At 29.5% G+C, this 12062-nt stretch overlaps 1 protein-coding gene across 1 annotated transcript in view; it reads right to left on the bottom strand.

The window, feature by feature from the left end:
• Nucleotides 1-6348: 6348 nt before the first annotated feature.
• The window catches only part of LOC108721569 (neural-cadherin), a 79318-nt gene continuing 73604 nt past the window's right edge, over nt 6349-12062 (bottom strand). Inside the window, exons 13-15 of the mRNA XM_018446182.1 lie at nt 11156-11345; nt 10254-10436; nt 6349-6666 (exon numbers count right to left, since the gene is read on the bottom strand). Coding sequence (XP_018301684.1) covers nt 6406-6666; nt 10254-10436; nt 11156-11345 — 634 coding nt within the window. The 3' untranslated portion in view covers nt 6349-6405. The remainder of the gene's footprint in view (nt 6667-10253; nt 10437-11155; nt 11346-12062) is intronic.

Raw genomic sequence — 12062 nt, 5'->3', positions numbered from 1 at the left:
GGACTACGATTAGTCAATTTCTTATTATACTTTACACCTTACTATTAAACAATCCTTTAGAGTTGTTCTCTGTTTGAATGTACGATCTTATATCTTCGGCATTAAGTTTTTATATCTTCCATAGCGTGCCGCAATATGTATTTGCTTGAACATGTTGTAATAATTATTTGAGCTTACGGTTGTAATTACTCCTCTTTGAATTTTTTTAGGAATCTTTTGGAAATTTTTTATAAATGTTAATGTGTTCGCGTCGCATTTAGTTTCAATATTTCGGAAGTGACGTACAAAGTCGCGCGACAGTTATATTTTGATAGTTGATTTACATGCGATCGTTTAGCAAGTATTCACCGCGAGTTCATCGCGTTTTCGCGAGTGTTGTGCGAGTCGAGTGCAATGAACCCTGATAACCTGAAAGGAGGAGGAGGCCTAGGCGAGGCATCGGGAAATGGCGGAGCAACCTTGGGGTGAGCAATTTATTATTCAAGTATTATTTGTTATTACTGTTCTCTTCTTTCATTTCTTTGAATTGTTTATGTGAATAATTTTAATAATAATTAAAAGAAAGCAAGATTTTTCGTTTTCAAAATTTTATTTTGTTAGTTTTTTAAAATTGTATAAACATTTAATAAAAGTGTAAATCGCATATAGCTGTATCATGCCTCGTCATATAATAATTGTATTTTGGAATTATTAATTATTTTGAGCGTTACTTTAATTTGATTTTTACATTTGTCTGTTACAGATGAATTTGCAATGTAGTTTACAACTCCGCTACTGCGCATCGTACTGGTGAGTTTATAGAATTATTTTACATTAAAGTAACGGATTTTTTGAGAGAAAAAATTGTAGGTATATTATATCATATACATATTCTGCTTCACGATACATACGTGTATCGATGTTATTACAACAATATAAATACGTTAGATAAATATGACATTACATCTGTTGCTTTAAAATGGATGTTCAAACATAGAACCAATATTTAAGGATATCTTAGGATATTTAATTTGTTATTTATTTATGCGTATGAAAATGCACTCTCATATTTTTGAATCTAATAAAAAGATATTATCGCTTTTATGTCAATATTCTAAAATTCTCTATTGTCAGGAAATCCAATTAAAAAGCATTATTTATATATTAATATATAAATGAATAATTTTTTTTCATAATTTATTAAACTTTTGAATTTATTGTTTAAATAACAGTGAAAAATAAAAAGAAACAGAAAGAAATAAATAGAAATATAATAAATATATGAACATGTAAATATATAGATCGCTTGAGCTCACGCGATAAAGTCTTACATACGCATATATGACTTTTTGTGAAAGTAAGAGTCAATAAAATTCGGTTCTTTCAATGGTTGTATGAAAAAGTCTGACAAACGCGAGGCGAATAAATTTACTCTTTCAACGAATAGTAATTTATACTTCTCATATCGACTTTTTAGATATCCATATGTAATTCTCGCGATTCCGTAATAAATCCATAATAAAGCAGTTATTATTTCATATTTTTCAATTTTATGTATCATTTATCTTACGAGCTTAATATCATGGTTTTTTCATATTCTTTTTGTAGATAGTAATATTGAATATCGTATGCAAATTATATGTTTTGAAAGCAACGTATTTGCAATTTCGAATGATGTTAAAATTTATAAAGCGAGCTAAATTTTATCATTGAAACATTTGCAATAATGTGTTTACATTACTTCAAATAAAGTAGCTTATACAAGATACTTATACAAAATTTATATTTTTGTTAATAAAATTTGTCTTCAATCTCTGACATTATTATATTAAAATTTATACTTTATATTGCTGAATACTTAGCAATATAAAGTTAATAAAAGATTTTTTTACATTAAAAAGATTTTGCTATTTAAATAGTTTAAATAAAACAATATTTAAGTGTTATTGAATCGTTAAAAGTATTTGATAAAATAATAATATTGCATTTATAGAGGATAATAGATCCAGTACTATGTAAATGCTTGATTAAAATTTTGTTGCTCGATTTTATTAGTATTTACATCATATATACTTTTCAGCTTTGTACGTTAATTGGATATTAAAACAATTTCTACATGGCTTTTACTGAAAATATAGCCTCAGGCTTGAAGAAGATATTCACGATGAATATAAAGCTTATTTCTGCTAAACTTTCAAAAGAGATAAAAGGACGGGTAGTGACCTGTCTCTCGATAATTTGATAACCTAACCCGAACCGAAGCCTGTAAAATAAGTAATATTACATCGTTTTGATATAGCAAGTAAAACTTCTCAGGAGGTTTACTAAAAAATGTTTAATCTTGTATACAGCTTTCAGATTGTCGTATATCTTCTTCAACGTTCAATTTTCTCGGTGACTAATAGTGAGAAAGAAACGCATATCGACCGTATATCAATCTTATTTAATGGTAGTGTGCGTACTATATGGTGCGTGCATTATAACGCGACATCATAGACCTGTTCTTTTTAGCTGAACTTTTGCACCAGTTCATCTTTCTTCCTTTTCTCTTTAGGAAGAAAAAAGAAGGAGAAAGATGAACTGGTGCAAAAGTTCAGCCAAAAAGAACAGGCCTCTTAACGCAATTCGATGCGACGCGTAACAATGAAGATAACGTTATTAAGACATAACTATCCGTTCGAAGTTCTTAGATTTAGTTTTGAATTAACGAAAGTATGATCTTCGAAAAATCTTGATTATAACCATGTTAATCATCTGTCAATTATCCGTACATATATACATGGAAAAAACGATTTTGCTGAAATATTTAAAAATTGAGGTAAATACAGATCTGAAAATAATTTTATTGGACCATCAAAATAATTATGTAGAAAATTCAAGCATAATGAATTTTTAATATAACAATGAATTCTTTTTCTCTCAATAATGTTGAGGAGAAAAAATTTTAATATTTTATACTGAAAAAATAGTCTCGTAATACACACAGTAAAAAAATTTGTGTATTTGTGTTGGAAACGGTCCACTCACGTTTGTGTTAACAGTTTGTGTTGAATTTTTTAACATATTCGAGTGTTAATTTAACATAATGTGATTATGTTATTTAAAGATTTTTGTGAAATTGATATTCAATGTTTCTCTTAGTGTCAAAATGACGCAATTTACGAGTAAGTGAACAAGTATTATAACATAAAAATAATGTGTTTTAAAACGTAAATTCTAAGACAAATGAACGAAATATGTGTTAATTTAACATATCATAAATGTTAATTTTCTGAAAAAAAATATGTTTCCACGGTATGTTTACAAATTGTGTCGATGTTATTTTTCTTTGTATTTATTCTCTTACTTAATATTTGTGTTACTTTCTAACATATTCATCTTGTGTAAAATTAACTCAAAAATTTGAGTGTACCGTTTGGGACATGCGATTTATGTTAAATTTAATACATTTTTTCCAACTGTGTAGTTACCAAATGTCGAGTGAAATAATTTTATTTAAATGTTTGGTTAATATATAACAAAAGTTTTATTTATTTTAAATATTTAATATCTAATTATTACCAAACGCTTGGTTATATTATTATGTTTAATAATAATAATACTTGTAGAGACACATGTTGTAGACACGCACTTTTTTTCAATGTAGCAATTAGTTAGAGTGTTTTACACAATTATTTGGATAGTCTAAATTTATTTTTAGATCTATTAAATTAATCAATTAAAAAACCCAGTTAAATTTTTAAATACTTCAGCAAAAACCATTCTTCCTGTCTATATTTCATATCGGTAGGGAGAGTAACTGATGTACGTACGTTAATACCGATCGATGAATCGGAGCTTCAGTGTTTAAAATTTCATGAAAAGCGCAACGTGCCACTCTAGCGATGAAATGTACCCATTTTACAGAGAAAATCTGTCAAAATATTAAAAAAAGCCTGCTATTTCTTTATGAATCTTTGAAGAAAGAGATACAAAAAACTTGAGGAAGAGATATAAAAAAATATAACATAGGTAAATTTTTAGTCAATTTAGTCTTTCGTTTAATATTTCTAATATCTCTAAATATTAACTATCTCTAAATATTATAAACAAGTTATAAACATTTTCATTTTTTATTTAGAGAAAAGAGAATTGAGTAAAATCAGCATTTAATCTACTAAATACATAAAAAATGGATCATTTATTGGATTGAATAAGAGACGATCGCATTTGTTTTTGGATATATTAAACATCTAAAAATAAGCAATCGTCTCTTATTTAATCCAATAAATGACAATAAATTTCGTATGCAATATTGGGTTAAATTTTTTAACTTCCAAGTAAGATACTGAGCAACGCGGAAGTTAACAATTTGCAACAAATTATAAACAGTAATGCAAGATTAATGGTTGGCACTATTGAACTAACAATCACATTATATACCTATTAATTTTACAATATTGCACTGAAAAAAATTTTGTTCCTTTTTGGTCCATGAATGATCGTTAATCAATGTCCGACTTAATGTTCGACTTAACGTAGTTAATTCATTTATATAATAACTGGATTTGTACAACTATATATTCATTCTTGCAATGAATTCTAGGAATAATTTTATAATCTAAATCATTATGAGAATTCATTGGACCAATTTTCATTATTTTTTCATAATTCAATGAATATTTTATTGTATTTACGTACAGTTTTGGTTTAGTGTGTGTTAATTGCACGAATTAACTCAAAACGATTCACAATTTGTATCAAAAACCCTTCAAAGTCCTAGATTATTCTCTTTTATCTCTTTATAATTGATTAAAATTCAACAAGCATACAAATTTAATTGCACAATGTATTAATAGTTATTATATGTTCTGTCATCATAATCAGCTTTGCACGATTATCGTTTGTTTTATTATATTATTTGGAAAAAGCTTACTACTCAAAATATTATATACAAAAATAGAAAAGTCATTTATTATTATAGTTTATACATTACATGAATGAATATTATCTCGTTACGCGAAATACTGACCATTATCGTTTTTAACTCTTTTACATAAAAACGTATAACATTTTTATTTCAAATTATTTATAATCAATTCCGTCCCCTCAAAATTGCGAGTAAGTGTATAAACATGTAATCAACTAATGCAAGATGCAAGCTCTCGCGGAAGACGAAAGACGACATCGTAATCACGTTAATGCACGAAAGTTCATACCATAAAAGTTCGATAATGCAAATCACATGTTGTGTGAAAAATCCTTAAGAAGCTTTGCCGGCCGAAAGCGCTTTAGTGAATTTCCCCGAGAATGACTCTTTTCCTCAAATGATATTAATTTCACTGATAATCCACTTATCACTGCGAATCAATAATCATTTTGTAACATTCTTGTATCTATATTACCAACTTTTTAACGTAATTCGATGTTTGTATATAGTTAATTTCCGGTATGTTTAAAGCATTTATTTAATATAATATCTATGCAATAATTTTTTTATAAGATATAGACATAAAATTTTATGAGTGTCTCTCAATCTGAATAAGGACTTTGCTTTAAGAAAAACATAACGTTATAGTGTTACAAAAGTAGATCACAATTATAATATTAAAAGAGGTATAAATTCATATATTTTATACATGAAAGTTTATAATTTGGTTTTTCTCTCAAAGGAACTCTAAAAGAATGTAATCTTAAACAATTTTTCTTCAAAGAAAGCTATACGTATAATTATAATAATTATAATAAATAGGAATATGAATATATTATACAATTAATATATTTTGTATTTTTGAAACAAATTATTTTTCAAATGAATTTTTTAAATTTATAAAGTTTCGGGTCTACACGATTTTTTTTCTTCGCTATTGAACCATACTGGCCGAGCGATAAACGAGTTCTATTCGAATTTTATATGGTGATTTTGTATAGTTTATACACATATCCCGCATGAATATAAATATCACTCTTTTATACAATCTATTATTTACTCAATTTTATAAAATACTTGCACAAAATAGAATATATTTCTGTTGTTCTTTTAATATCTCATTGATTTCAATAAAGCATAATGTTTTATACTTTTTATACAAAATTAATTAAAAAACGAACATTACTTTTAATATTTTTTGATAGTATAATTAATTTTTTCTTGTATTTAAAAAGTTGTAAATACTTTTCATGTGCTTTTTTAAGTGAAAATTAAGTAACCTAAAATATAATGGTCGTGGCACTGATATTGCATCATTTTTATAATAAGCTCTCTATGTAGGTAATAATATCCATTGAATAAGTTGTTTTTAGAACTCGTTTATAATTTCTAACTGAGCAATTTGTTCCCGTTGTAGTATCATTTTATACGGTAACTTCGTACAGCTGGTACGCCCTCAATCGTTCATAAACTTGAATATAAATACATTGTTCTTATAATCTGCTATTTAACAGAATTTATAGTACGAACATACAGTCTGTATGGCGCGCACAGACGGCTTTTAAATAAAATTTTCCGTGCCACCTACCTGAGTTAGGTTGGCCGTTGCCGTTAGGTCGTGCGGAAGGTGCTCCGTCTCGAGCCTCCACCTCCAAGGCGTAAGCACCCTGCTTCTCGCGATCGAACATTACTTTCGTGAAGATCTCACCGGTTTCCCTGTTGATCTCGAAGTAATCCTTGCCTTCGTTCCTCTCGCTGTTTACCACGTAATATGTGACCTGGATAAATAATGTGAAGTTTATTGACTCTATCTACGTATCTCGCATGCGCAAGTAACTGATAGAATGTCATAATTCCGTTCGACATCGCGTCATTAACGAAGAAAAATTTATTTGCTAGTATAATAGAATAATGACGACATATCACGTCACAAATGGAATTCTTTAACTTATTAAAAATTTGAAGATGTTTTGTATAAAATGTGGGACATCCAAAGATTTAAACTTTAAGTAGGTAGGTAACCACACACAGCATCCCACAATAGTTAAAAACTTTATTCTCTCTGGAAAAGGAAAATAAAAAGTATTACTCAGAAAAGTTTAAGTCTTAAAGTTTATTATTTTTACTTTATCTCATAAGGATGTAAGTAATATAAATTTAACTCTCTCTGAATGTGTATTATTAAAAAATATAACTATAAAAATTAAATTTTTTGGAGTGTTGTGTGAGTACCTCACCTACCTACTTAAAAATTAATAAATTGTAAATGTTGTAATAACATTACGTTATATTCTACTTTCTATATTAATGTGTGTTTCACGTTAGTAGGTAATAACTTTTTATTCTCTATTGTTTCTGTTTTATAAAAAATTTTTAAAGCCAATTGATAATAACCGGCATAAATCATTAACATATATCCACTATCCATCGTAAACGTAGTTTGAATCCTGCGGAATAAATTTTAGTTCTCTCACGCAGTATATTGCGAGTGCAATGTATGACCTATTCTACAATTTGACCTCTTTTACTTTTATTCGTGAAAACTCCCTGTTTCATATTAAAATGCATGTATGTATAAAGTACGTGAAACGCATAAAAATGTCGTCGTCCGGGGTGTATAATGGTGTCGAGAGCTTGAAACTTTGAGATAGTTATCGCGGAAGAAAATTTGAATGAAATTCGCACTGCAAGACTTTACTTGGACAAGTTGCGAACGCGTCGGCACTTTGTACCTTCCAATTTTAATTCCAACCTTAATGAAACGGCAAACAACGTTACTGTAACCCGAACGGGACGGTGCAATTTTATGTAATGATGGAATGGTTTTCTTTCAACGTACCCTGTACTTCTTTGCGATCCCTTAATTAAGAGACGAAAACGGAAAAATTTGATTAAGTCGATGTTAACAATGTTCTTGTTATATAGACTATTCAGTAAATCCTAAAATACGTTGGGTAACACACTTTCGTTGAATTTTATATAATTCTTATTGTTATCGATGAATATTTTCTATATCCATTTAAACTGACGGAATTGATAATTATATATATGTTTTCTTGTTGAAATTATGAACTTTATATTAAATTAAATCAGTTTTTATTAACACAAGCATGAAAAATTTGTAAATAATTTAGAAATTTACCACCCAATTTTATCTTGTATATTATTTATTATACAACGCAATTTCCGTCTTTTTATTTTTACAAAACCTCTATTTGCTATCGCCAATAACGGTGCGTGTGCAAGAAAGAACGGATGAAGGGGAGAAAGAAGATATCGAGTTTTCAGCAACGCGATTACTGTGCTCGACTACATGTCGGATTCACATTCGTTGTATCCCTTTTGTCTTGGTAGTTGTGCGCATTTCCGCCCCACAAACCCTACGTCCGTATATACATATGTATAAAATATATACATACATGTATATACAAACATTATATATATACATGTATAGTCCGTACAAATAGAATGTGCATATTTGACAGATCCTTTGCGCGCGAAGAACTTCACGTAATCGGTGAAATTTACAGTTGCGCATCTCATGCTACTTAATCGGCAAATTTCCACTTGGAAATTTCGTAATATTTCACGGTTGCTTCGTTTCCGTTTGTTACGAAGGTAAAGTTTTTTTGACAGTTGCGTCGCATATCATTTTCATGTCAGAGTTGCTTAGCTAAGAATAAACCCATTTTTGTTTAACGAAAAAAAGATAAATGTGTAGTAAAATCCTCAAAATGACTTTTTTGTTCAACAGTTTTTCATTTCTTCATTTTTCTTAAAAGGAATATGTATATAGAAGATGAAATTTGCAAATGTGTGTATGAGGTAAAAAATAATAAAGAATAATTTTGTATAATTTAGCAGAAATTAAAATCTTTTCATATGTATAAAAATTTATCATTTTTTGTGAAAGATTGTAAACTTATATAATAGAAAAAAGTTTAATATTTAATTAATAAATAAAATTGAAAAATTAACATCTTGATGAAGAAACTGATAATGAAGTTATAATAAATGCTTATCAGTTCGTTGATTTAAAAAGTTTAAAAAGATTTTACAAAAACTCGAAAATAGCAAGAAAAGTTCCATTAAGTATGTGTAATATTAAAAGTTTTAAATCGAAAGACAAAATTGATCTAATTTAAACCCAGATTTGAAGGTTATTTACAATATCTCCAACTACAATATCTCCCTCAGAAACTAGAAGCTTGTTTCATAATATTCAGCACGTTTGCACCTAATCGGTAGTTGTATCGGCATTACAAAATGCGTTTGGTAGCATAGCAACCTGGTTTCAATGTAAAACGAATGATAATCACGCGATTAAATGTCGGCGCGATATACATTCGTGTTGCTGGCATATCCGATAATACGATCATACGTGATAAATTCAACGCCACTCAAACGTGCGCTCGTCGGAATTGCGTTACTCCGTTACAGAGTTTATAACATTCTGCCAACGGCGGCAATGCATTTCCGCATGAAACATTAAAGTTTCTATGCGACAGTCTAAGTTATGGCTATGCGTCTAAGCACTCTGTAACCGCCCTTATTCCCCAATTCCCGGTCGTTCTTCGTCTCTCTTCAATCAGAACTTTGACGACTGAGCTCCTTTAAGTCCTTCTCAAGTGCCCCGCAATAGTGCGATACCGAACATGTTCTTTAGTTCTTTTGTGTAGCTTCGCCGCAATTCTCCTGCAATCGATCCATGCGGAATCGGATCTCTGCGGTAAAGAATGTAAAAAGAACTGTGTCGAACATGTAATGCGCTTTTCTCGGCCATTTTTCATTATAACCGAATTTTTTTGCTAATTTTAATCTAGTTTTTCGTTAATTGTATTTTATGTAATAATTGGACATAAATATTTTAAATACCTTTATGTACTTCTTTGGTAAATTTAATTGGATACAATAACCGTGTTTCAAGTTAGAAAAACGAATAAGTATCATTAATTTAAATTAATTTAACAAAGAAGTATTCTAATATGCATTTATTCTCACATATTCTAAATAAAAAAATCATTTAAAATATCGTAATGATATTTATTGAACCAAATATAATAGAATATAGAAATTTAGATTGTTTAATACTAAATATGCATCTTTTAATTATATATTTATGCAAAAATTGAGAAAAGTTGTTAAAAACTCTGTGTTATGTGATTTATATATATTTCTTATGTCAGTTTATGTTTTAAGATTTCGCTATTAAAATGATACACACAATACAAACGCAGAAGGAATTTAGAACAAGTGTATGGAATTCATATGCTATTTCTTAAATAATTAGCTAGTATCGAAATTAATCACTCTCTCAGGATACGTCAATTTGTTTAGTGTGCAATAGCGCACGATATCGATTTACCTGATTATTGGGGAATGTCCCGTCCTTGTCGATGGCGTTTACTTGGGTGACTTTGCTGCCCACTGGTTCACCCTCGAGTACGGTTTCCTGTTCTCGTTCGGTGAACAGCGGTATCTCGTCGTTAACATCCTCCAGCATGATGTACACGGTAGCCTCGGAAGCCAGCTGCTGGGCTCCATTATTCTGGTGGGATTAAGTTGACCGCGATTACAAAACGATTCTACGTTCGTGTGCTTCTTGATGCCGACGCTTCCTTTTTATTCTCGTGCAAAATTACGAATGCATTTACATTTAAATACATTTATTTTAAGTTTTTCTCGGACTACACGCATTCAATATTCCAATGCAAAGATGTAAACGTTACTATTTGATTATATCAGTTTCTTTTTTTTTTACAGAAGCTTGTATTATTTAATATTTAAATTAGACTGTAACTTTAACGCCTCTATATTTACCTTCAACAGTAAATGCACAAAATTTATCATTTTATCGTCAATGTAACAGAACATTATCGTGCTAAAATTTTATTGCCATTAACTCTCTGTTAACAATGAAATTTTCATCCTTCGTCTGTAATTTGGGTCTTCGAATTTCAGATTTTTATATTGTGTTCCGGATTATATAAAAATTGGAAAAATTTTATACTTAAAAACTTTAACGAGTTTTTAGTTTAGTAGTTGGATTATTTATTTTTTGACCGATTTAAATTTATCTTTTTTTTATACCAGAATTCACAATCAAAAAATCGACTGTGCTTTTAAAGTCCAACTTAGATTAGATTATTTTTATCTGTAGGTTTTTATTGCCAGGAGATATGTTTACATTTTTCTAAAAGATATTTTGATTATGTAAAAACTTTTTCACTCGCTAAAGCGAACGTGTATATAAAAGACGAGTCATACCTCCACTCGTATGGTGAGATTGTATTCTTTTATGCTCTCGTAGTCCAGCGGATGATTAACCTTAATATCAGCCCAAGTTGTCGACTGCTCACCGCGTTGCTGAAGGTAAAACGTATGAAACTTGTTCGTCTGCGCCGTAGAACCGGGCATTAAGTGGTAAAAGACCGTCGGATTATTGTCGATTCCAGAGCTGTCGACACACACAAAGGGGCGTATTACAAAGACGCGCACCGGCTGCCCGGGAGCGCCGAGAACAACTTAACGAAACGGAAACGGAAACGGAAAACGGAAAAACAGAAACGAGAACGGAAATTTTCTAAAGGTAGAAGAGAAAAAGAGAGAGGGACTCGCGTATATACATATATGTACATATCGATATTTTGAAGTTAAAACAACCTATATCTTTACGTGACTCGGAAATCGAGGAGCAATTGTTACGTATGTTATGTAATGTTGGACCTGTTCTTTCCGATTTATAAAATGATATTGATTGTTCTAGTTTCAAGATACGGATATACAGGATAACCTATAACTAACTGCTGTCCCTTTTACCGATACTGTGATCCGCATTTCAGATCATGCATTTAAATGTTAAATAGGAAAATAAATAAAATTTTTGACCTTTTTATGTGAGGATTGCATTTATCATTATTGTATTGAAAATGTGGCTACTTTTAGCTCCAATATAAGATTTGAATACCGATTTGTATTAGAAAAAAATTATATTTACGCAAATTTTACAATTTTTACAAAACAAAAGATAATTCAGCTGAATCAATACGTAACTATTTATGTTCCAAAATAATTTATTGTGTTACGATATTTATTTGATCTTAAATCGTAATTTTAGTTTATTACGTACGACATATTCTTAATTATTTATGAATGTATTTATTATATATGATAG

This window comes from Mycetomoellerius zeteki, unplaced genomic scaffold (genome assembly GCF_001594055.1).
Source record: "Mycetomoellerius zeteki isolate Tzet28-1 unplaced genomic scaffold, Tzet1.0 scaffold174, whole genome shotgun sequence".
Classification (NCBI taxonomy): Eukaryota; Metazoa; Arthropoda; class Insecta; order Hymenoptera; family Formicidae; genus Mycetomoellerius; species Mycetomoellerius zeteki.
This window is presented reverse-complemented; position numbering and strand designations above follow the sequence as displayed.